The sequence below is a fragment of the Artibeus jamaicensis genome, unplaced genomic scaffold (genome assembly GCF_021234435.1).
Source record: "Artibeus jamaicensis isolate MK-2021 breed Jamaican fruit bat unplaced genomic scaffold, CSHL_Jam_final contig_3230, whole genome shotgun sequence".
In the NCBI taxonomy this organism is placed as follows: Eukaryota; Metazoa; Chordata; class Mammalia; order Chiroptera; family Phyllostomidae; genus Artibeus; species Artibeus jamaicensis.
In genome coordinates this window covers 3,027,945-3,052,352 of record NW_026521764.1, presented here as the reverse complement: position 1 = coordinate 3,052,352, position 24,408 = coordinate 3,027,945, and the positions used below count along the sequence as shown (strand labels likewise).

The following is a 24,408-nucleotide window of genomic DNA, read 5'->3' as shown; positions in this document are numbered from 1 at the left end:
GTTTTGTTGCCTCGTGGTTTCAGTGGGCACATGGACGTTCGAAGTGGTCAGTGGTCAGTGGTCAGGGAGGTTGAAGGCTTCCCAGAGCTCAGCTACATCGACCTGCGCTATTTCTTCCCTAACAGACCCAAACATGCGATGTCCAAGTGACTCATGAAGTCAAAAACCGGAGAAAACATTTGTTGTTCCAATTTTCTTTGTAACTAGGCACGCAGAGCGCCTTATGCTTTTCAAACTTGTACAGGGTCTTATCTGATCTTCAAAACGCCCACAGCGTGGCAGGTGAGGGGAGGGTCAGTTACGGCGGGGACGCCGAGGCTGAAGGCGGTAGCACTGTCCAGGCCCCTCAGCTAATGCCCTTGTTTCCACTCCCCTGTCCCCTCCCCGTCACCTTTCTGGGGGGTCTCTTGTGTAGGTTTAGTTGCTCTGCTCAGAGCCGCTGGATTTATCAGCTGCCCATGTGAAAATAGCCTTTTTTGTACTGTTCAGATGACGGGATTTTGTCTTTGCCACTTAAACCTTTCATCCTCCAGACTCACGGGAGGACTTTGCTCTCTGCTCCCACTGTGGGCTGGCGGGCGGCCTTTGTGGACGGGGTGCTTCCAGGAGTCCGTTACAAACATTCCTGTCATCTGTTCCACCCTGTCAAGGAAGGAGCTTCCTTTGCGCCAAGAAGTCTGATTCAGACTTGGCTTTCTAAATAAGGCCAAAAAGGGGGAGATTCAGGGGAAAAGGACCTTCTCTCTCTCCTCAGGGACGGAGGCTCCTGCTGCCTGGCACAGAGCGAACGCACGTTTTGAGTTTCGTCCATGGCTGGAGGGCTCCGAAAACTCATTTCAGTCAGCTTTGATGCTCTGCGTACCTTTGGGGAAAGTTGGCTGTCTAAATTTAGGATGTGCAATTAAGCTATTACCTAAAAGTGGCTTTTCCTAATTACCTGAAACTTCAGTTGTCAGGTCCCTGTGTTCCTGTCATCTTAACCCTTTATCTGTCCTGCCACATGCTCTCAAGTGTTTGTGACAGGAACACTGAATGAAGTTACTGAAAGTTACTCAAATGGGACAAATTCAAATGAAGTGGTTTTTTCCTTTGCTCCACGGGCCCAGCCCCTCCTCCTTTTCTGTGACGCATCAGGAGAACTTGAACAAAAACTCCTGGACAAACTATAAACACCCGTGCCTCTCGCTTCTCTCCTCGAACCCTGGCGTCGGCTCTCTGCAGAGTTCTTTTATCTAGTAGAAGCCAGAGGTGTTTACTGCTGATCACGGTGACATCTTATTTAAAGACCTTGTCTGGGGGAAATTCAAGCTGTCCCAGTAAAACTAGCAGTAAATTAAATGTAAGGTAACTAAACCAGTGCCTCCCCTTTTCTAGGTCAAGTCATCCCTTAATGTGTTTTTGTTTTCTGTTGTTGTTGTTTGTAAGAACCCATGTGTATATCAAAGAAGAGGTTAACTCTGAACACGGGGGAAGAGAGGATAGCTGCCAACTGCATCCCCCTGATTGGGCCAGTATCTTTGGCACCATTCTTAATAGTTCATTCTCTTATAATCCCCATCCTATCCATCAGCAAGTCCTAGGGCATTTGTGTAGAAGCCTTCCTTCCAAAGCCAACTGTTTTCACTGCCTCCTCACCGTGTCCTGTGGGCCACTGTGTCCCGTGGGCCACTGTGCCCACGCCACCATAGTCTATGACTGGGATTAGCACAGCAGACTTACTGTCTGGTCTCTCATTTCCACAGCAGGCTCCTCACCCGCAGCCAGAGTGATTGCTTCAAGTCGGGGGCACAAGTTCTCTAAACTGTCCAGTGACTTCCCCTGTCACCTGGAATGAAAGCAGAAGTCCCGGTCTTGGCCCACAAAGCCCGCTGAGATGCCACCCCCAGAAACACGCCCGCTCCCGCTTTCGTGCATTCAGCCTCAGCCACGCTGCCTTTTCGCTTCCCCTGAAACACAGCAAGCATTTGCCAGCCCCAGGTGGTGGCTGTGTCTTCCGCCTGGGGCGCCCTTCTCCCAGCTCTCTGTGTGGTGCACGACCTTCTCTCTCTCACCCCAGAATTTTCCTTTATCGGAGTCCTGCCCCAACCCTGTCTGGGACAGCACTACCACTTAGCCCTCCCCCATCCTTATGACTGGCTTTATCCTCAAAAATTGGCACCACTGACAAGTCATGTACTTACTTGTTTATTGTCTGCCTCACCCACTTCTGCACTAAAACGTCACCTCCATGAAGGTGAAGGTTTTCTCACCGTGTTCGCAGTGACTGGGGCAGGCCTGGCGCCTCATGGTGATTGGTCAAGTCCGATGAATGCCGTTCAGAGACTGGTCACTGTGTCCCCTTCCTGGATGTTTTTTTTTTTCACCTGGCACTTGCTTTCTTTTCCACAGCTGTTTTTTGAGGACAGAGGTGAGTCAGGAACTAGGACTATATAGTTATGTCTCAGGACAGCTGGGGAATAGATGTACTTAAGGGGTATTTTTATAAATCCAAAAAATAAAAACTTACAAAATACACAAATGTTGAAATATACTGTCTTTCCATCTGCTTCTTACCTTTTGATGCATTCACAGCATAAATAAAAAATGATTAGGTCAGGGTGAAGAAAGCCTTCAAATATATGAATCAGTTACAAGAACTCTTCACCAACAGGGGACCTCGTTGACATCAGGCTTGTAGAAAGACATGTGCTCGTAAAAACCATATACACTAATTTCCTGACTGTTTGGGGACCCTTCCCGGTCAGAGGGGAGAGGGGTGCTAGGAAACCAGCCTAAACCGGGTTCAGTCCGCAGGCCAACAGAGAGCATCCGCTCCAGGGCTGGGTGCGTCAGTGCGGACTCCGGCTAAGAATCGGGCGCCTCTGTGGGTTACCACTGGGTGAACGCGAACCGAAACTCAACACTGAGGTGGCTCCAAGTTATCCAGTCCCTGCTGTTTTCTGCCTAGCGGGGCGTCACCCAGAAGTGCTGTTCAGACCGTGTTCCTTGTTGCAGTTGAGGCTCCAGAGCTAGTTTGAGGATCTCTTATCTCTCCCCCGAAACCATGCTGTGAACCAGACCTGCTGGTTTCACCATTACTTCTTCCCTGTCGGTGTGCTGGGGAACCCTTCCGTAACCCTTCGGGTTTCTGTCTCCTCGTTCATAACGGAAGCCTTCGGGCTGAATGTCCTAAATGTAACATACTTTACTAAGAACCAGCTGATGGGAATTTCCGGAAACACGGCTGGCACCATGACTGGTCTCCCTGACACTGAATTACAATAACTGCAACTGCACCTGCACCAGCCATGAACCTCTAGTTACCAAGGCTCCGTCTTCCCCTGAGCGCCTTCATTAGCAAACCGAACCGAAGTAGAGGCTGCAGTGACGAAAGGCAGGGGGCTCGCTAGGGGGCGCGCTACAGGCTCTGCCGCAGAGGGACTCGCCTTCCCAGAAAGCAACTGTGTATTCACTCATGTCGCGTATTTCTATCTTGACCGAAAGTGAATAAATTTTTTTAGCAGTTTAGCTCTTTGTAGAAACGGGATTCTCTAAAAAAAATTATTTTGAATCAGTTCCTATAGGTAATTTGCAAAGAGGTTGGATTTGTGACTTTCAAAAGAGTAAAGTCTATTAAGGCAAAGAGTTTTATTTTTATTGAATTTATTGGGGCGACACTAGTTAACAATATTATACAGGTCTTGGGTACACAGGTCTACCACATGTCATGTGTGCACTATATTGTGTGCTCGCCTCGCCCAGTCAAGTTTCCTTCCATCGCCACTTACCCCCGACCCTCCTCTAACGTCCCCCACCCCCTTCTCCCTGGCTGTTACCACGCTGTTGTCTGTGTCCATGGGTTCTTTTCCCTTTCTTTTTCTTTTTGCTCAATCCCTCTACTCCCCACCACCCAGCAAAGTGAGTTTTTATGTTGATTAGAAATAGCACTTAAAAATATTTATGATTCGACAGTTTAATTGAATGCAAGTACTTTCAGAACAGGTAATAGGGATTTTGACCTTGGTAGACAGTGTTAGATTACAGGGCTCATGAGCGGGCAGCGCTTGCGTGTCCCTGATTTCATTTTCTCGTCTTTCCAAATGTGTCTCTGTCCTCATCACTCACCACCTGGCCGCTTTTCTCCAAGGTGTCCAGAGTCTTCCATTCACCCAGTTTCTTCTCATGGCTAACGAACATGAGCAAATCGAAGCTGGCCACACTATAGGGGCACCCTGTGGAGGACAGGCTGGTTGAAAGGAAGCTGAAGAGGCACCGAGCATTGTGACATCTCCATGCAAGGGGGAAAGAATGCACTTCCCAAGACACAAACTTAATAACATTTTTTGGTTTTGGCTCTTGTTTCCACCAGGTCAGCCACCATCCACCTATATCTGCATGTCACGCGGAGTCGGGAAATTTTGTTTTCTGGCAAGGTAATGTGCTGACTAACATATCCGACCCCCATTATTTTGGGGATGTTATAGATTTGTGTTATTAAGGAACTGCTGGCGAATGCTTGTTAAGATTAAAAGTGGGCCCTGCACTTGGGCTCGCTGGCAGTAGCCACTCATGTTCTCGCCTGTCATCCCTGAACAATAACTGATGTTTGTCTACTTCCCAGCTGAGGAGTCAGGAGGATAATTTAGTTGTTCCCTCTTTTAAAAAATTCTCAATCATGTGGTCACCACCATTTTCCTGTAATGTTTTCGCTATCTTGTTCCACACACAGTTGAAAGGCCTCACATTTCAAGAGACACAGAATACTACTCCGTTGTTTATCAGAGTCTAGATAGCAGAGGGCCTTTTGCTTTTCAAATTTTTAAATTTTATTTCTCAAATCCCATTTACATTGCTGCCTTTTCTTTAATTTGAGAACTGTGCCTTTTCGATTTGGGAAGGTGTGTGTTGTTCTAATAAATAAATAAGGCTACAAAAATGTTCTAAATGGATTAATCTTTTCTTGCCTTTTGGACTGAGTCCTTTGCTAGCCTATTAGCTACACCTCCTCGTTTCATTTCTCAGTTGTTACTTTAGGATTCATATTATGTACTTTCAGGTATCACAGTCTACCTCCAAGTAATATGCCACTCCACTTGTATTATAAAAAACTTACAAAGTATGCTTCCATTTCTGCTTCCCCAACCTTCATGCTATTGTGGACATACATTTTATTCATGTATATTATAAACCCTGCAGTATATCGCTACTGTTTTTGCTTTAAATGGCCAATTATCTTTTTCTAGAGGCACCTTTATCGCAATAGCCAATGGTTTTTAGAATATTTACAGAGCTGCACAATCATTACCACAATCAATTTTTATAATGTTTTCATTACTCCAAAAGAAATCTATTTATCAAATCCCCTCCCACCCCAACTTCCAATATCTGTGGGCCTCTTTCACCCCTAGACAACCACTGACCTACTCTCCATAGATTTGCCTTTTCTGGATAGTTCATGTAAATGAAATCATGTAACGCACATCCAGGGTCATCCTGGGCCCGCTCCGCCTCTGTCCTGGCCCACGGCCATGGCCCCGCTGGCCTCCCCGCTGTCACCTCTGCCCCCTGCAGCCTGGAGCATCACGCAGCCCCCGGAGGGGTCAGTGGTCTCTGCCTTTCTTTTTCTGTTCCCGCCTCCCCGTTGGCACCGCCACTCACGCAGATTGAAGAAGTCTGACATCGCCCACGAGCCCTCCCTGCCACTCCCACTCTGCACCTCCTCTGTCACCCAGTTCTATTTCTGTGTCTTCCCTGGTTCCGGGATCATTCCCTTCCGCTCCATCCCCACCACTACCGTCTGGGGTCACTTCCTCCTCATTTATCCCTTGAGTAACTGCTCGCCGGCTCCTCGTTTTCTCCTGCTCCTACTCATTCTTCATATGCTGCCCGTTGTCTTTGCAAAGTCCGTCCCCTGCCCAGATGAACACCTTCTTTTCCCCCAGGGCACACAAACCAGACTTCCCAGGCCCACGGAGAGCCCACTTTTGGTGCCCAGTCTGTCCGTGCTCTCCTCCCTCTGGACGGTCTGAGACCGACAGGACCGAACCACACCCTGCGCCTCCCCTTGAACAAGCTGTGTCCTCTGCCTTCAGTGGCTTTGCTCTGCCTGGTGGCCCCCTGCAGGGTGGCCGTTCCTTCTCCTCTGGTACCATTTCATCTCACAACATACTCCGTGGTATGGCTGTCCCGAGGGCGTTCCCCCGAGGAGGTGCTGAATCACATACAGAATCACACAGGCATCCTATATGGTAACAGGTTTTATTATGGAAATTGTCCTGTATCGTGATTGACCTTTTCTGTGGCCCAAGAACTCTTTTGTCTACCTAGCTCTCCTTCTAAATGTGTAACATTTGGTATTATTTTATTTCAGATGTGAGATGGAAAAACAAATTCTGGGGCAAATCCCTGGAAATTGTTCCCATTGGCACAACCCACGTGACTCTGCCGGTGTAAGTGCTTCTGTGGGTGGGAACTCTATAGAATTCAGGGCCAGGATAACCGCTTTAGGACGGGCTGCCCACTGTCCCCCGAGGCATCGAGTGGTTTTTTTCTTAATCTGTCTGACAGCAAGTTCAAACGTTCCTATTTTGACAACCTCACATTTTATTTCCCTCGAATGAAAGTGCTTCCCAGAGACCAAAATCCCTTGAAAAGATGCTTTCTGAAAACTCATTTCTCCTTTCTAAAAAGTTAAGAATGGTGGTTTTTCTTTAACATTGTAGTCCTGCCTCACTGTCAAGATTTCTTTTAAGGAAGATCCGACCTTGATCTTTCAGGGACTGTTGATGCTTATTCATAAAACAAAACATGGCCTCTGGAACCGGGCTCCCGGGATCCACATGCCTCCCCTCATTCTGCAACTTACCAATTGCATATCCTTGGGAGGTACCTTAACCTTTCTGACCTCCAGTGCTGTCATCTCTGAACTGGGCACAGTCAACCCTCCGCTTCATAGGGCTTCTGTGAAGATTAAACAGATAGTGTATGCAGAGCAGGTAAAATAGTACTCAGCCCGTGGTATGGGCCCTGTAAGTGCTTGGTCTGCCTACCATTATCCTCTTAATTATTATTTATCTCTGCAAGTAGTGTCTGAACACTTTCTCACTGTAAAATACTTAAGATATATGTATGTTAAGATTTACATATAAGAAACATGTGCATATACCTATATGTGCATATAGTTACATGCATACATATACGTGTACCTATATGTGTGCACGCACATGTATGTGGGGGAGCAGATTGCGAATGCCTCCCCCCACTGCCACTTCCCTTTCCTAGTTTGGGGACTTCACGCAGGTCACCTCTGGCTCTCAGTTCCCTCCTGGGTTGGAGAGAGCGGTTGTCTGCAGAGATGACCCACTGCAGAGAGGCCTCCAGCGGCAGCTCCCAGACCACCCACCCGAGCCTGACTGCTCCCGGCTCTGTGCTGCACGAGCCTGCCTGGAGAGTAAAAGCTCAGGCTGCCCAGTGTGGCCGAGTGGCTCCGTCCATGCTGGTTCCCTGGGTGCAGGAATGAGTGACTCCTGACGTGACTTGTTTGTGACAGTGGCGTGCTTGCCTGCGTGCACTGCGGGCTCTGCTGAGAGCCGGTCCTCTCGCCTCTCCCCCTCTAGTTTCGGAGATCACTTTGAGTGGAACAAAGTCACCTCCTGCATCCATAACATCTTAAGCGGGCAGAGGTGGATTGAACATTACGGAGAGATCGTCATCAAGAACCGGAATGACGATTCCTGCCACTGCAAAGTGAATTTTACCAAGGTGAGCTCGAGGCCCTGGGACCTCTGGTCCGGGAAGGCCCTGGCACAGCCAGGGCCTCAGGGCACAGGGTATCTTGGGACACTTTTTACCTTCGCTTTTGTGCCAGCCGGCCAGCAGTGCCAGGGGTTCCCCGGTCCCAGTCCACCTCTGTCACCTGGACCAGGGCCATGGCTCCTCCTGGCCTCCTTCCTTCACCCTTCCTTCCCTCTGGTCCGTCCTCAATGCAGCTGCCACAGGGAGCCTTTTAAAATAGGTCATTATATTCAGTGTGGATGAACCTTGAAGACAGTATGCTGAGGGGACTGAGGGCAAGTACTATGCGACTCCATTCTTATGAGGGACCCACATCAGCAAGGGCCATGGTGACAGAAAGTGGAATGCTGGTGGCCAGGGGCTGGTGGCCAGAGACTGGGGGGAAGTGTTTGATGAGCACAGAGGTTCAGTGTGGAGGGGATGACAACTTCTGGAGAGAGATAAGGCAACAGTTGCGCAGCATCATTGATGTACTTAATGCCACTGAATTGTACACGTACAAATGGTTGAAATGGTCAGTTCTGCTATGTGTGTTTTACTACAATTTTTTTAAAAGGAGGTTGTGTCGTATTCAACTAAATCTCTGACAACTTCCATCTTTCTCACAGAACAATCTTCCTCCCTACAGGGGCCCACAAGCCCCGCCCAGTCTGCACTCCCCACTCACCCTTCAAGCTCACACACACACACACGCACCTGCACGTGTGTGCACACACAGGCACACGCACACACCTCCCTCCCCCGTCTCCAACCTCCATGTCCTGGACCTGCCTCACTGTGGTCCCCAGACTACACCAGCCTTCCTTCTTTCTCTTCGTCTTCCCTGCCTGGACCCCCCTCCCCAGATCCCCCCACCTCCTGCCCCACTTGTTAGTCACTCTCATATCCCATTTCCTCCAAAGCTGTCATCACTGCCCGGAGTTAGCTTGCTCCTTGTGGGTTTACTTGTCTATCATCCATTCCCCACGCCCTCCTTGCCATCCCTGGCCCTAGGAAAGCAGAAGGCTGGTGTGTCTTGCTCAGGGCTGCAGCCTGTGGCCTGGAGTGGTGCCTGGAGCCCAGCAGAGGCCCATCTACAAGATGAGTGAACAGACTGGCCTGAGGCAAACACGTGGAATGCTCTGCGCACCCTCCCGCCTGCCTCGGTGGCAGCCCTCCTGCACCTCTCTTCCTCCCTCGATGCCCTCTTGCTGTTAAAAATCTCAAGTACTTCAAAGGGCCCCCTCAAAAATATTTGCATTGAGTTCAGATGAATTCTAAGCTGAGGTGTTTGGTTCTCATCAAGGGATTTCATGGGGTGACCTCTGATCCACCTGTAGCTCATGAGGGCATGATGGACAGGCGGACTGGAGTTCTTACTCCCTGCAAGTCAAACTGGGCTGTAGTCAGACACAAAGCTAGTAGTGATCTGGCGTTAAATACAAATGGCCCTGCCTCTTCGAAAGCTTCATCTAAGCTGTCTGCAAAAAAGAAGCAAAGGCAGCCTGGAGCGGAGTCTACACACTCTTCCTGCAGGACAGAGCCACCCAGCTCCCAGCTTTTCACCCGAGGAGATGTGCTGGGCTCCCGTGTCTGCCAGCGCCTGGTCCTTGTCCATTGCGGACCAGAGCGTAGATTTTTGTAGCCACAGAGATGAAGAGAGTCCGGATGCTGGCCGGTTGCCTCGTGCTGAAGGAGCCTGGAAGCAGGTGCCTGTCGCCCATGGAGCAGGACTGCCTCCCGCTGAGGCCCCATCCCATTGCCAGCATGGGATTTGTCGGCAAATGTGTGTAAGAAAAAAACCTGGCATCTGCTTCAGAACAAAGTGAAGCACCCAGACAGTATTTTTATCTTTTTTCCCTCAGTTTTACATATGTGAGAACTCACTTTCAAATTTCTGATTCAGGTCAAGATGTTTACTACAGACTTGGAATGGGAAGGCCAACCCATCAGAATATGGCCTGAAAATGCCACTCAACTTTATTGGCTTCCAAATATGGATTCCGTTTTGGCTGAAAATAGTAATAGGATTTTTGATTTGTGGGGCAATGCCTTCCCTTTTTCTAGTGGAGACTGTTTCAGGGCAGGCAGGTAATTGGGAGATTTTCTTTTTTCTTTTTTTTTTAAATCAATTCTAGGAAGTTGGAGCTCCCTCTGCTGGGCGTGGTGTAGTACTACACAAAACCACTGGCCCAGCTGAGCTGAGCCGGTCTCAGCCCTGGTCCAACCCCTGTGTCATGTGGATTGCCTCAGGTTCCTGTGAATTGGATGAAAAGATCTAGATTTGGGGAAAACATGGTAGAAGATATGGAACATTTGTTGGTTTACAAAGCAACCACCTTTATTGGTTTACAAAAGACTATTCCTTTAGAGAAAAAAAAATTACAGGAGTGTATTTCTTTCCGGTTGCAATGGTCAGACCAACAGCCAGAGCCAGGGAGCCACCGGGCCAGAGGAGGGGCTCAGGGGTCGACCACACTCTGCGGCTGATATGGAGGAATTGAACTTTCCCTTATTACACACACCCAGGAAAAAACATATCAAATGTTGGTTCGTTGAGTTGCAAACTGGAAATAAAGGGCTAGCTATTAATTTTTATTGCATAATTAAAAGTGTAATAAAAAAATGATAGAATCCAGAACTGGAAAACCATGTGCAGTGTAGAGTTATCCTTATGGTTCCTTCTTTTGCCTCTTTTCCCCTTCTCAGTGTCGGTAACAAGTTGACCCCACAGTACTAACAGACAACTCCCACTTGAATCCTAGGCGAAGTACTGGAGCACGAACGCCTGTGAGATCGAAGGCACCGTGTTCGACAGGAGCGGGAAAGCAGTGCGCCGGCTCTTCGGGAAGTGGCACGAGAGCATCTACTGCGGCGGCGCGTCCTCCACGGCCTGTGTCTGGAGAGCAAGTTAGTATGGGGATGAGCTCCAGGCAGCGGGGGCGTGGCCGGGACTGCAGGTGGGTGGGCATCCGCGTCCACCAGCATCCCCAGCCTGCTCTGAGCTGCGTGTGAGCTGCCGTCCATCTTCACCCACCTAGTCCTCTCTGAGACTCATCCCTGGACTTATCAGCAACTCCACCGGTGGCCTGGGAGGTCCTGGGTTCTTACTTCCAGAACGAAGCTATTGCTACTCCACGGTCATTCTGTCTTCCTGTCAACACACCTCCCCCCTATGCCTACACTGGGCACTAAGAAGGGGTACAGTGAAGAACAGGAAGTCATGCTACAGTAGGACAAAGAGAGAAATGTTCCAGAAAAGCAGAGTGACCTGGGGGCATATAAGAGTTAGGGATCCCCCAGGTGCGTCCAGCCCCACAAGCCACTCTGATTCTGCAAGGATACTGAGTCCGGCAGGTGGCCATGGGAGGAAGGGCCGGGGGCAGCCAGACCTTCCTAACAGGCCCCAGGACATTTTAAGACTTTAGTTCATCTTCTAATCTGTAAGTATGTTTCCCAGTCGTGGTCATATTAAAAAACCATTGTTCTGAAAGACCCCCATTAGGATGCTTTAGACGGATCAAAACAAGAAAACCTTTCTAATAGTGGCTTAAATCATTAGGATAGGTGCTAATACTAATAAGGCGGTGGGTGGCCCCAGGGTTGGTGAGAGGTGGCTTGCCTGTGTCGGGAGCACTGGTCAGGGAGGCCGCATTCTGCCACTCCGACGTGGTGGCCGTTTCCCTCCTGGGTGTGATTGTTGTCACACGTCACTGTCACATCCCCATGTGACAGCTCACCAAGCAGGGAGAAAGGAGGACAGAAGAGCTTTCTTCGCTTATGCCCTGTTTTTCCCGGGAATGCAGTGTCCTCGGATCCCCCAGCGAATGTGTCTTTACATTCAGAATGTGAATTCTGTCAGCCCGAAGTGGGGCCAGACCCCTCCCGCAGCAGTGCTGGGCACCTGGGTAGCCCAGAGAGTCAGATGGCTTTAGATTCATCCCCTAGGGAGGACCAGTGCCACCGGACCGGAGCAGTGTCCCCTTAGCCATGAAGAAAGAGAGATGACTGTGGAAGGGGCAGCGGTGGGTAGCAGCCACCTCTTCCTCCATCGCCCAGGTTGCCCGAAGTCAGTGGGAGGTGGCCCCGGAGGCGGCCTCCCTGGCTGCAGAGGCCGAGAGGCGCAGGTGGGATCCTGCGAGGAAGCACTCGCTTTCCTTTGCTTGGAGTCTGGGTCGCAGAGCAGGGCTCCCATCCTCCTGGTTAAGGCAGAACCTGGACGGGAGAGCGCTGTGTGTGCTGTTACTCTGGCTGTCGGTGGTTTACTCCTGGGTTTCTCTCTCTCTTCCTTGGCCACCAGCATCCTGGCCCATCTCCAAGCAGAACCCGGTCTTCAATCTGGTGGGTGGAGGTGGGGATAGATTTCTGAGGGCACTTTAGGAAGCTTTGATATGATTTCATACTTAGGATACACAGAGAATTAGACCTAGAATTTAACAGAAGACTTTGGAAACTTTCGGAAATGGTCCGTAGAAAAATTCTACACATTTGTATTTGTATATGTGAACAACTAGAGCTTAGGCTATGAGTGATTTTATTAGTCTAGGTTTGATTTACCCAATGTAAATTTAGGGGTTTTAGCTTGATTTTTAGCTGGAATTCAAGTTATGGCAATACACCTACATTAACCCGCTTGGCTGCCATAACCAAATACCACAGACCGGGCGGGTTAAACAACAGAAATTGATTTCCCCACAGTTCTGGAGGCTGGGAAATCAAAGATCAAGGAGCTGGAGAATTTGGGTTCCAGTGAAGGATCTTCGTAGACAGCCACCAGTCCAGGGCCCGCCCCACCCCTCTGACCTCATTTAACCTCCTGGCCTCCTTACAGGCCTCATCTCCAAAGCAGCCACACTGCGGGTGGGGCTTCAAGCTGTGGATTTGGGGAGGATACGGACATTCTGTCCATAACCTTCTGCCCAGGGCCCCCACAATGCCTGTCCTTCTTACGTGCAATAGCGATACAGAGTTATCCCATTTCAACGGCCTCCCAAAGTCTTGCCTCATTTCAGCTTCAACTCTAAATTCCAAGGTCTCTTTAAATATCATCTGTATCCAGTAGGGGTGAGATGTGAGGTATGACTCACCTTCCCCATCTGTGAGCCTGTGAAACCAAATGTGCTTCCAAAATACAGCGGTTGGACAGGCATAAGACAGGCATTCCAGGAGGGAGACATAGGGAAGAAGGAGAGGGGAACAGACCCCAAGCAAGGCTAAAAACTACCAAGGAGAAAATGCTGCGGGGTCCAGAATAATCCTCTGTGGTTCGATGCCTACCGTTCAGGCCCACCGGGACAATGGCCCGGCCCCCAAAATCCCAAGGCCCTGGGTGGTGGCAGCCTGGCGTGTGGGTGACTGATGACGCAGGGTGGCCTCGCCCTTTGCCAGGTGGAGGCTGCCTTGCTCCCGGGGCCTTTGCGGTCTGGGCTTGTCCTGGGAGTGGCAGCTTGGTGACCTCCAAATCCCCCTGGGCTGTTCACTGCTCCAGAAGGTAACAGGTCTGCCGCCAGTAGCTTGCTCGGCGGTCCCATCCTCTGAAATGCCAGCAGCCCAAAGGTCGTTGTCCTTTCAGTCTCGTGTTCTCTGTCCCCTTCGGGTCCAGCTGCCAGTTCTTCTGCCAGTGTGATCCATCTTTAGTCCTGGCTCGGCTGAGGGGGTTTTAATGGAAATGTGTAAGGTTTGGAAGGGTAGGAATTAGTGAGAAGAAGGGAGGGTGTGGAAGAAAGAATAACATTTATCGAGCACCGTCCGGGGGTTCAACATTACTGTAGGCAGAAGACAGAGCTTTAGGAGAATTTGACATCTCTCAAATGAAAAATGGATTCTCTAGAGTGATAATCTTGTTAGTCAGAAAAAAATGGATCTAGAGTTCTTTTTAACATGTTTATTTTAGTGACAAATTCTTCTTCCGGCTTAAACAGTATAGAAACTTAAGGATGTTTTGTGAATTTGCTGGGAAACCACACAGAGGAGGCCTTTTCCTTGTAGGTGGAAGAAACCTTACAGAGAAGAAAATTTAGAGGGAATATTCAGCCCTCTTCATTAGCCATAATATTTCAGTGCGGATGGAAGAGTGTAAAGCTGACAGAGAAACCTTGTAACTGGTCTGAGATGAAAAGGGTGAGGGCATTAAGATGGAACGTCAGTGTGGTACAAGTTGGGAGTACACGGTCTCTTTTCCTCGCAGATCCCATGCCAAAAGGCTACGAGCAGTATTACGGCTTCACGCAGTTTGCACTAGAATTAAATGAACTTGATCTGTCGTTGAAGACTTTCTTGCCACCTACTGACACTCGATTTAGGCCAGACCAGAGGTAAGGATCCCTTTTGTCAATCTTTGTCTCCAGAGCCGTAAAACTTTATATAAAGTGTTACTAACAACTCCCAGGCCCCCAGAGGAGCCTCCGAAAGATAGACGATGCCCATCAGGAATAGAAAACCATCCTGTGGACACCCCGAGCCCAACTTACGTCTGCGTGTGGCACAACCTCTGTTCATCAGGACAGCCCCTTTTCTGTGGAAATATCAAGGAATGTTTAGTTTTAAGAGTTTTACTGCATTCGATGAAAAAAAAAGTATTGTGCACTTGAAAGAGTACAAAGCATCCCGTCCTCCACCCCTAGAGTTGAAATCATTCTGATGCACTGAGATCTAATTGTTGAGTCTTTGTTTGCTGCTGACAAGCTGTGTGACATAGGACATGTCTTTTAATCTTCCTCAGCCTGTTTCTGACTCTGGAAAATGGGAAGAATTATCTCTACCCTAAGTCCTTTCTAATTAAGACTCAAAACCCAGAAGGGAAAAAAGGGGTAAAACTGGACTTTATTTACAAACACTCATATATACACAGCACCCTTCTTCATGGCAAAGTAAATAAAATATAGACGCAGAGTCAAAAGATAAATGGCAGACTGAGTCCTGCATCTGCATCTCGTTTCATGAATTGTTTCTAGAAATCAAGATCAACCTGTTTTTAAAAAAATGGACATAAGGAAATGGACAGTTCACAAAATAAGAAATGCAGATGTTCCTTAAACATGAAAAGATGCTTCATCTGACTCAAACAAATGCACATTTTTAAAGCCCCACCGACGTGCCGTTTCCTAACGGATGGCAACGATTCGAAGGCGTGACGTGCCCTGAGGCTGTGGGGAAAGGTGCTCTGGTGACATTGCTGGTGGTGCCGTGAATCGCTGTAACCCCCACAAAGGGCTGTTTGATTGTGCACATTACAAACTCACCCTTCAGCCCAGCAATTTCACTTCCAGAAATGTCTCCCTACTGGTACACTAACCCATGGGCAAAGTGCGAGATATTCATGGTCCTTCGTTGCAGCATTAACTGTAACATCAAAAAACAAAAAAAATAGTAATATCCCGAATGTCTATCAGTAGGAAATTGTCAAAATAAATTCAGACATATCCACACAACTGAATATTGTACAGCTTTGAAAACTGAAGGTGTCCGTGTGCTACCAAGGAAGGGCTCCAAGTTACACTGGGTGGGGCAAATGAAGGTCTGCAGTTGTTCGTGTGGCAGCAATTACTCAATAAAACAAGAGTTAACTCCGTTCCATGTACTCACAACCGTAAAACTACGTCTGCCCCAACCTGTGTTGTTAAGTAAAAAGTAAAACAAAAGGAACCAAGGCATAGACAGCATACACAGCCTGCTACCACTTATATTTTCAAAAGGGAGGGAAGAGGTAAGAATATGCATTTGTGTTTGCTTTGTGCGTAGAGAGCATCTCTGGGAGAATGCACTAGAAACTAGTGACAGTGGTGGGGTGAGGGGGTGAGGCGGGGGGAAGTTGATAGGAAGAGTTAGAGACAAGGATGGGTGGGAGACTTGACTCTAAGTTACTCTTTATAGATCTGATTTTGGAGCCATGTATATAAACCGCCAATTCAAAGAATAATATCTTCCCTTACTCCCTCAAACACCGTTTGAAGGGGTGAAGAGGGCTCTCGTGTGTAGGGAAGCGTCTAGAGTCTGTAGTTTGGACACATGTGGTCCCAGCAGTAGTGATTGTTAGAGTTCCTCGGAATTTGGATTCCTTTATTCTTTTCCTCAATGCCTCAGGTTTCTCGAAGAAGGGAAGTTAGAAGAAGCTGAAATACAAAAGCAGAGGATTGAACAGCTACAGAGAGAAAGGCGGCGGGTCTTACAAGAAAATAACATGGAACACCAGCCGCGGTTTTTCAGGTGTGTGCCGGGCCCGGTGGGTTATCCGTCAGCAGGTACCAGAGATGCTGGTGCTTCTGGTGTGAAGAGAGTGGACAGGGTGCCCCCTCCCCACAGAAGAGCGTTCTTGGCATCTTCTGGCTTCAGTGTGGTGACACGTCCCTCTGCGTGAGAGTCCACCCGTCTGTGACACTGGGCTCTAGGCTGTCCCTTCCTCCGTCCTTCCCAGCAGCAGTGACCTCTTTTCTGCACCCTTTGCTCTGTCCCAGCGGCCTCCGGGCCTCTAGCCCAGCGAGTTCGCGCAGGAAGTGGTCAGTCAGTGCTATTGGAGAAGTGAGGAGAGGCCGTCACCTGGCTCCGGGCCTCAGCTTGGTCGCCCACTTTGGTATATTATACACAGCGACAGACACAAGTAGCGGTCACCCCACCTGTTACCGAAATGCCAAGTCCACATAGTAGGCTCAGTTGCAGAAGTCCCCATACACCTGGGCTTGGATTTGGAACACTTACTCTTCGTTTTAAAGTAACTTGCCAAGAGGGTCTTGTTCAAAACGGACGGAAGGGGCGTCGGAGCTCATGGGCCCTTCACCCCCCTTTTACTTTCCCTGAGAAGGAACGAGGAGCCAGGGACCAGAGGCAGCTGCAGAAGGGGCCTGTGGGGGTCCTGGGCCGGGGCCTGGCTCTTGGACCACCAGGCCAGGGCTCTATACGGCTTTAGGGGGGTTGTTATTTATTCATTTTTTAAAAATCAACATTAAAACACAGATGCTGAAAAAAAGCTGTAGGCTCCGGCCCAGCCCTCCCGCTGAGTCTGGCTGCAGGGAAACCAGGGTTTGTGGTCGTTTGTGTGGGTTTTCGTTGTGGTGTTGTTGGCATTGTGTTCTAATGGGCAACGGAAACCCTTTTAGAAGGAACCAGTTACTAACATATCACAGCAGCAAACTAGCAAAATATAAAGTATGTATTCAAAAACAGCAAACTGGCAATAAGTAATGTTTTATCCCCAAACACAATGCTTTTTCTTTTAAATTAATGTGGGCTTTGCCGGATCCCTTCTGGTCATTTTTACAGTCTCAGGGTGTGAGCAGTTGTAGACTAACCGGCCAGTTTCATCCCCAGATTTTCATAACTTTGTGTAAATGTTTTAAAAATAAGACCTTAAATTATTATTATTTTTTTGAAAACTGTCCAGGGATAGGTATATGGATAGGTTAACAAATAGACTGGTGAGTTGACAGATACACACATAAACCCTTAAGTAGGTCAATTCTTTTTTTTCTCATAAATCATCTAGTATCAAGGAGAATCTATAATTATAAAGATGTTCATTACAGTATTTTTCAGAATCATTAAAAATTAGGGCTAACCAAACTGTCTCAAGGACTGGGTAAGGAGATTCATCAACCTGGTGTAATGTGAAGCATCAGAAATGACCTCCCATGCTCCGCAGAGGCCTGTGGGAGGCAAATGAGCATTTAAATGCAAAATACAAAATGTCTCATAGGCCATTGTTGCATCTAGGAATTGTGTCTGGAATGGAGAGGACAGAACACAGCTGCAGCCAAAGGACCGTGGCTTTTTCCCTTTGATTTCTCTATAAAATTGCCAGAGTGTTGCATGTGCAAATAAAAGCTGGAGCGGAGGCACGAGTTCTTCAGCAGTCGCGGTCCCGGCCAGGACACGGCCGAGAGGCATGTGGGGCTTCGACTGTTTGCCTCACACTCACTGAAGAACGATGAAAACAGCATCAGGAACTTCAAGTGGGAACGAGCGCTTGGGCAGGATTGGGCCTCTTTGTCTCCCAGCGAGGTCTCCGGTGTGCAGATGGGCTCATTTTCAACACATCCCTCTATCAGAACAGGAAAACAACTGTGGGGAAAAAAGACCTGCGTTCCCGAGAGTGGAGGAACAGGCACCTCGTGCCTGAACACGTGTCATGTGTTCTAAAACACATGACAGTGTCCATCAAAATCATGAACCATATTCTCTTTGACAAATTCGTTGACAGAATTTTTAATGTAACTATTCATGTCCGCATCAAATAGCGTATGTGTTTATGACATTATTATAAACATATTTATAATAGCTAGAGATTGAAAACAACCTTCTCCATGCCCTCCCGTAGGGTGTCTGTTGAACTGAGGTTCATCCCTACCATGGAATATTATGTAACTGTTTTTAAAAAAAAATGAGGAATTTCTTGTGGCCAGAGTCAGCAAACCTTTTCTGTAAAGGGCAAATGGTTAGTACCACTAGCTTTGCAGACCACGAGGTCTCAGTAGTGATTGCTCTGCCCCGCTAGGCAGTGCAGCAGCAGCCACAAGACAGCACTTAGGGGGGTGGGTGTGGGCGTGTTCCAATAAAACAGTATTGCAAAGGCAGAAGGCTGGAACTGTGCAAAGGCAGAAGGCTGGAATTGGGCCTAGGGCTGTAGTTTGCTGACTTTATTGTGGAAAATGACCTCCCAAACATACTGTTTTGTCAAAAACTCAGGAGGTAGGACACCACAGAGTACGACCATTGTGTAAAAAATGGGAGCAGGCAGAGTCTGTGGGTGTGTGCCTGCCAGCGTGCCTGTTCCTGCGTGCATGAGATTTCTCTGAAAGGGTAAAGCTGGTAAGATGGTGGCCTCTGAGAAGACCTGGGAGACAGGAGTAGGAAAAAAGCTTGTAGCTTTTTTCTGCCTTTTCTGCCTCTTGAATTTAGACTTATGCATTATCATCAAAGAATAGCGAAACAAGGTGACTTTTTCCAGACTGTTGCTGCTTCCTAATTCCTTTCATTCTTAATGCTAACATACCACTTGATAGGAACAGCCTGGTTTTAGCTTTTGCACAGTCCCAGCCCGGAGGTGGCCCTCTTCCCACCCCGCAGAGAATGAGAAGGTGGTTTCCAGTTTGCTCACAGCTCCAGTCCTGGACCCTCAGGGATTCTGCGGGCACGGGAGAATGCCAGCTCCTGAGAGGCAGGAGAGGAAAGATGGGACGGGAGAGAGACTAGAGGGCAGTACTTTCTAGAACCTTCAGGATATTCTTTCATCTTCCACAGGAAATCCGATGATGATTCTTGGGTGAGCAATGGTACCTACTTGGAACTCAGGAAGGATCTTGGTTTTTCCCAACTGGACCATCCTGTCTTGTGGTGAAAAATGAAAACCAACCGATACATTCTCGTGATTCTGCATTGGCTTCCTGAAGCGACAAACGTGTGTCTGTATATTTAGAAAATGTTATCTAGAAGGGTCACTTGTGCTTAGCTTGACATTGTAAGTGTTCAAGTGTTCTGTTTTCTTCAGTAGGGTTCTCTACAATTTCAAATGTTATCATGATTGTTTATATAAATGTAGAACACCTTGATGTTTCTTTTTTATATATGAAGTATTTAATAAAAATGGAAGAGTCATTGTTAATGTGTGGGTTGCAAAAGAAGCTTTAACACTAATTTTCCAAAGGTTAGGAAAATTCAAATTGAATTTATGCCTTATGAAATTATGTTGCAGAAAAAACAACCCATTTCTCCTGGGTGCATTAAGGAGCAAGAATGCCCAGGATGCTCACCCATGAGGATGCTACCCAGGTTTAATTCGGTAGCTCGATCTCTTTTTGCCTCAGACAGCTACTGACTTGGTGGTACAGAGTGATCCTGCTGGTGCTGGATTCTGAAGAACATTGGCATTTGCATATGGGCGGTAGAGAGGGTGGTGTAAGTTTAGTGGAATGTGTGTTTTCATACGAGGTGCATAAGGTACCTTCTTGAAGAGGAAGCCTTTGAGCTCATCCCTCCCTATAGTTTTTATTGCCTTATGTCAGAATTATGCAGGTCATGGCTCAGAGAAATTGTCATTAATCTGAGAAAATCCCCCTTCATTACATGTCCAAATGGAATCCTGGAGCGGCAGTGGGAAATTTCTCCTTAGAGCTGAATCCTTGACAAACTCTTCTCTGCTCCCACCACCCCAGCTTCCCTCCCTGTCGGACCACATCTCTGCTGAGCGTGGAATGTCCCAGTTTAGTGTAAAACATCCAGCACACCCCACGCTCCAGCCGTGGCTCTGTAACCATCTAGCAAAATAACTGATTGTTTTAAAATACTGTTGTGGTATCTTCTACCTCTGAATAAGCACTGTATTTTAGACCTTGTATAAAAAGTCAGACCATCTGCCTTATAGACGCGTGTAGAGAACTGATGCTCTTGCTTTGTGCTGACCTCTGATACAGCTTTCGGTGTCTGACCCCTTTCCCGCACTTTCTTCTTACTCACGTCCCTCTCCTGTGAGTTCTGCAGCAGCCCTGAGTTTTGCGGATGATAACTGCCGAAAGGGGAAACTCTGTCTTTGTAAATGTGTCATTTCAAGTTACAGGAATGGAATCTGTGCAGCAGTTCAGTTGCACTACCAAAGCAATTCCAACTTCTGCCCAGATTACATTAAAACCAAAGCCTAATTTTTAAGCCTTTTACTCTGATGTCCATAATAATTCTATGGAGTGTGAAATAAAGTTGTGTGGTATAAAAAGATTGCTCCTGGAAATAGTTTTTAGATATTTAGATAACTTCAGAGCCTGTGGAATGCTCTGAAGAACAAAGTAGAATAAATACCAGAAAAAGGGACGCGTGCTTTTTCAGTGTTGCACCAAGGAACCAGCTGGGCGGTGTCAGGCTGGCAAAGTGGAGCAGGGTCTGCAAGTGACTAGCGTTTTCCAACAACTCATCAGATACTCATCCGTTCCATGTCATCCAGATGTCATGAGGAACACAACGCGAACAGCACTTCCATTTCCAGGCTGTTAAATGACCCAGTCGGCGTCTTCGGTGGGCACCTCATTCTTCTCTTTCCAAGCGCGGATCCAGGCTCTGCCCCCAGACGGGCAGAAGCAGGCTGTCGATTGCAGGGTGCTCCAGGGGAAACCAAGTCTGGTTCTCACAGAGTGAAGATAAATGTAGGATTTTAGGAATATTGACTATTAAGTAGGTCTGTTCTAGAAATTGGTTCCAAAAAAAAAAAACAAAAACCCCGACGGGTGTAGCTTTGTCTGGGAGTATTTGTAAATTCTTTGTCTCGATGCTCTTATTTCAACTGATACTATGTTGCATTTTGGAATCACAGGATGAAGGGACCGAATACCATCTTTGTAGTCATCTTAGTTGAGATGGGGGTGGGGATTAGAATGTGATACAGACCCCCCAAATCTGTGATACAGATTTTAAAATTTGCATACAAATTTTGAAATCTACTAGTCTCTGCCGGTATCTCTAAAGGGTTTATTGACCCTTTTGCGCTTTGGGGATGCATCATCTTAAAGCCACCTTGAGTAGGACATGGCTTCCTTACTTCCCTTTGGTCCCTATTTCTCAAAAGCACTTTGCCACCTAATTTGTAGCTTGGTGGCTTTAAAAAAAAATTGAGATGAAGAAAACAAACATGGTATTTTGAGGGTAGAATTGAGGTAAAAAGCTGGAATCCGGTGTTCTGGACTCCAAATCTCCTGATTAAATAATGCCAATCCCTGCACCATTTGAGACACTTGCCATAACCTACCTTTTAGTTCCAATTATTCTGTCCCAGATGTATGGTGAATTGCACAGACAGCCTTGGAAATGGGACTTGGTGCAGCCCAGTACATGGCATCGGGCTGTTCCTGTGGCTGCTGTTGGCTCCCCTCAGCGCCCCCCGCTCAGCTGCAGGAGGTCCCTTCAGGAAAGAGCCCACAGTCTGTGGTGCAGCCGGGCAGCCCATCGCTGTGGTCCCCAGGCCCCGAAGCCCAAGTCAGCTTCCCCTGAGTCAGATGTACCCACAAAGTCTAACGGCAGCTGCTCCGTGCACCTCAGTCCCCGGGCCCCAGGCCGGTCCTGGTGTGCACGGAGCAGTCCTCTTCCGCACAGCAGACTGGCCACCTCCCGCGTCCCCGGGGTGCCCTCCTGGGGGACTCGGAAGGAGAGAAATATATACAAACCAACGTTTAAAATGTTTTCTTTATCCAGGCTGCTGCTTTTCTCGTACTCTACTTCTAATTGGTTCTCATGAATCATTGCATAGGCTTTGAGCACTGCCCTTCACCTGTCTTCCAGATTTATGACGAGAGGTCTTGTTCTGCTATGAGCAGTGTCGACTGTAAAAGAAAAATGACAAACTATGAAGTTTGTATTTGGCTACTGAATCTTGTTGTAGGTCAGCTGCACATTCTGTTAATTACATATGCCTTCCAGCTCTCCCAGAATTTCCTCAGACCCTTGAGTTATGCGTAGGAGCAATAAGAAATTGTTCTTATGACCTTAGGGGTAATAATTCCAATGTATTGGCATAGTTTATTTGAATGTCTTTAATTTTGATATTAACATCGGCATATATCTATTTTTGCTACCAGATGATAGCTATTTTCACATACTCAGTTTTCCTCTGCACTGTGTTAATCTGTTACTCAATGTTAGCCATTGTTTCTCTGCCTTGGCACGATGTATCCCACAGCTCTTGGCAAATCATGATGGTCTGGAATGCAAAGTACTGTTGGAGACTTTGGTTTCGGAGAATGGGATGGATAGAAGTTGCTGATTTAGGGTATTCTTGATGATTCGTGATCTTCCTCTGTGACCCTCAGAGGATACTATTTTTTTAATGGAGATTTGTAACCCTTCCATCTAGCCGTTTATCAGATTGTGTTCTGTTTAAATCCTACCCTTCCACTCACCCCCTTGTGCCTCCCCCCAAGACTCCGACTGCTTTGTTTATCCCCGTCATGTAGCTGGTTGACTGAATAAATAACATGGAAAACGCTGTTTCTATCTGGTTTCCCAGGTGGGGGCACCTGTGTGGCTGCTGAAAGGGGGCAGAGCGAGGCTCCAGCCTAGGCTCTTCTGAGGAGGACGCACGCCGAGTTATCTGCAGTGACAGGGGTTCAAAATAAGAAGTTCCTGGGGCTTAAAGAAACGCGGGACACACACTTGCCCTGCTTTTGGTTCCAACATTTCCAAGCCGTACTACAAATGCAGTCCCCCAACCCTTAGCCCTGGGGCCCTGGTGCCCCATCTCTTTACCGCAGGGCACTAGGGAAATAGCCTCATTTCCTGTGTGTCCTAAACATCCGAAAGGAAAACGATGACTCTTCATACCCATTTCACAGCCCTTCCAAGTGGCCGACTCATCTCCCCCCACCCTCCGCACCCGAGCACATTCTGTGCAATGTCAGGGACTCTCAGCTTCCCCGAGGCTCCCCCGGAGTCACTGGATATATGTGCGGTGTCATGTGTTGCACAACGCACAGGAGAGCAGCATCGCACACCTGGAGTCACATCTCTGCATCCCTGAAAACACGAAGGAGACAACCCGAAGCAGCTGGTGAAACTCGACTGGCTTAAAAGAAAGGAAAAAACGAGCTAAAAAAGACATTTTCAGGACATTGGTGAAAGTCACATATAAACACAACGAAGTTATTGCTGATTTTCATAATGTGATGTGTGTTGCCTGTTAGGAGCTAAATCTGCTGTCAAAGGGAAACCATTCCTCAGCATGATTCAAGATAATGTGTTATGAACACTAAAGGAAACCTTAAAAGGCAACCTCAGCATGCTTTACCATGTTGGCCGTCATCATAGGAACAGGTGTTAAAGCGTCCTAAAGTGCTGACTGTGAGGCAGCAATAAAGTCTGGATGGACGAGTTCCAGGCCATTGGTTTACAAACCTACTCATATTATCTGCTGGTCATACCGACAGAATACGAGCATCAGCGTAGTTGATGTCCATTGGTGACCAGCAAATCAGGACGACACTGTCCTAGGTGACACTGGTCAAGGGTGTCTTATTATGGATGGATTAGTTGGGACTCCCTGCAGGAGATTACAACACCCACTGCAGTTCAAGAGACTTCAATGGAGGGGCTACTAGGTAGCTGAGATGCTAGCAGGTGTAAGGTGCATCAGCAGCAGCTGGAAGTGCTTACAGCCCAGAGTAGCTGGAGCTCCAAGAGGAAATGGCCACACCAGGAGCTGAGGGAGGTGCGCCCTCTGCCCCGCATCCAGACCAGAGTAAGAACGACCCCAACAGCTGTCTCTTCCGGCCTCTGTTCTCCCTGAACCCAAGTGAGTCTGGGAGCAGCACCCCCCTGCCCCACCCTGGTGCGGTTCTTAGAGCCCAGACCTCAGGCAGGGGGAGGGTCCAGGAAAACAGAAAAACAAGCCCCTGGACCTTATAGTCACTAGAACTAGATTAGTTCATGTCTGAGCTTTCAGAAGAATTTTCGGTAAGTAAATAGACATAAGAGCCTCTTATGCTTTTCTTTTCTTACCTTTTTTTTTTTTTAAAGGATAGAATTTGTTAAATAATTTTGGCTTCCAGTTATTTTACCAAGGATGAATTATGATTAACTGTGCTTTTTAGAAACTCTTTGGTTCTCCATATTATTGTTGAAACATTTTTAATGAGCTCAGAGTAGCCTCTCTTCTTTATTAAATGTCATGATTTAAACAGATACGTGACTGGG

The 24,408-nt window shown here is 47.8% G+C and overlaps 1 protein-coding gene across 6 annotated transcripts in view; it reads left to right on the top strand.

Annotated features, from left to right (window-relative positions):
* Positions 1 to 20,949, top strand: part of OSBPL3 (oxysterol binding protein like 3) — a 157,701-nt gene extending 136,752 nt beyond the window's left edge. For all 6 annotated transcript variants that reach the window (XM_053663609.1, XM_053663607.1, XM_053663608.1 and 3 more), the window contains 7 exons: positions 4,349 to 4,412; positions 6,350 to 6,428; positions 7,596 to 7,740; positions 10,518 to 10,662; positions 13,940 to 14,066; positions 15,835 to 15,957; positions 18,985 to 20,949. In XM_053663609.1, coding sequence (XP_053519584.1) covers positions 4,349 to 4,412; positions 6,350 to 6,428; positions 7,596 to 7,740; positions 10,518 to 10,662; positions 13,940 to 14,066; positions 15,835 to 15,957; positions 18,985 to 19,081 — 780 coding nt within the window. In that variant the 3' untranslated portion in view covers positions 19,082 to 20,949. The remainder of the gene's footprint in view (positions 1 to 4,348; positions 4,413 to 6,349; positions 6,429 to 7,595; positions 7,741 to 10,517; positions 10,663 to 13,939; positions 14,067 to 15,834; positions 15,958 to 18,984) is intronic.
* The last annotated feature ends 3,459 nt before the right edge of the window (positions 20,950 to 24,408 follow it).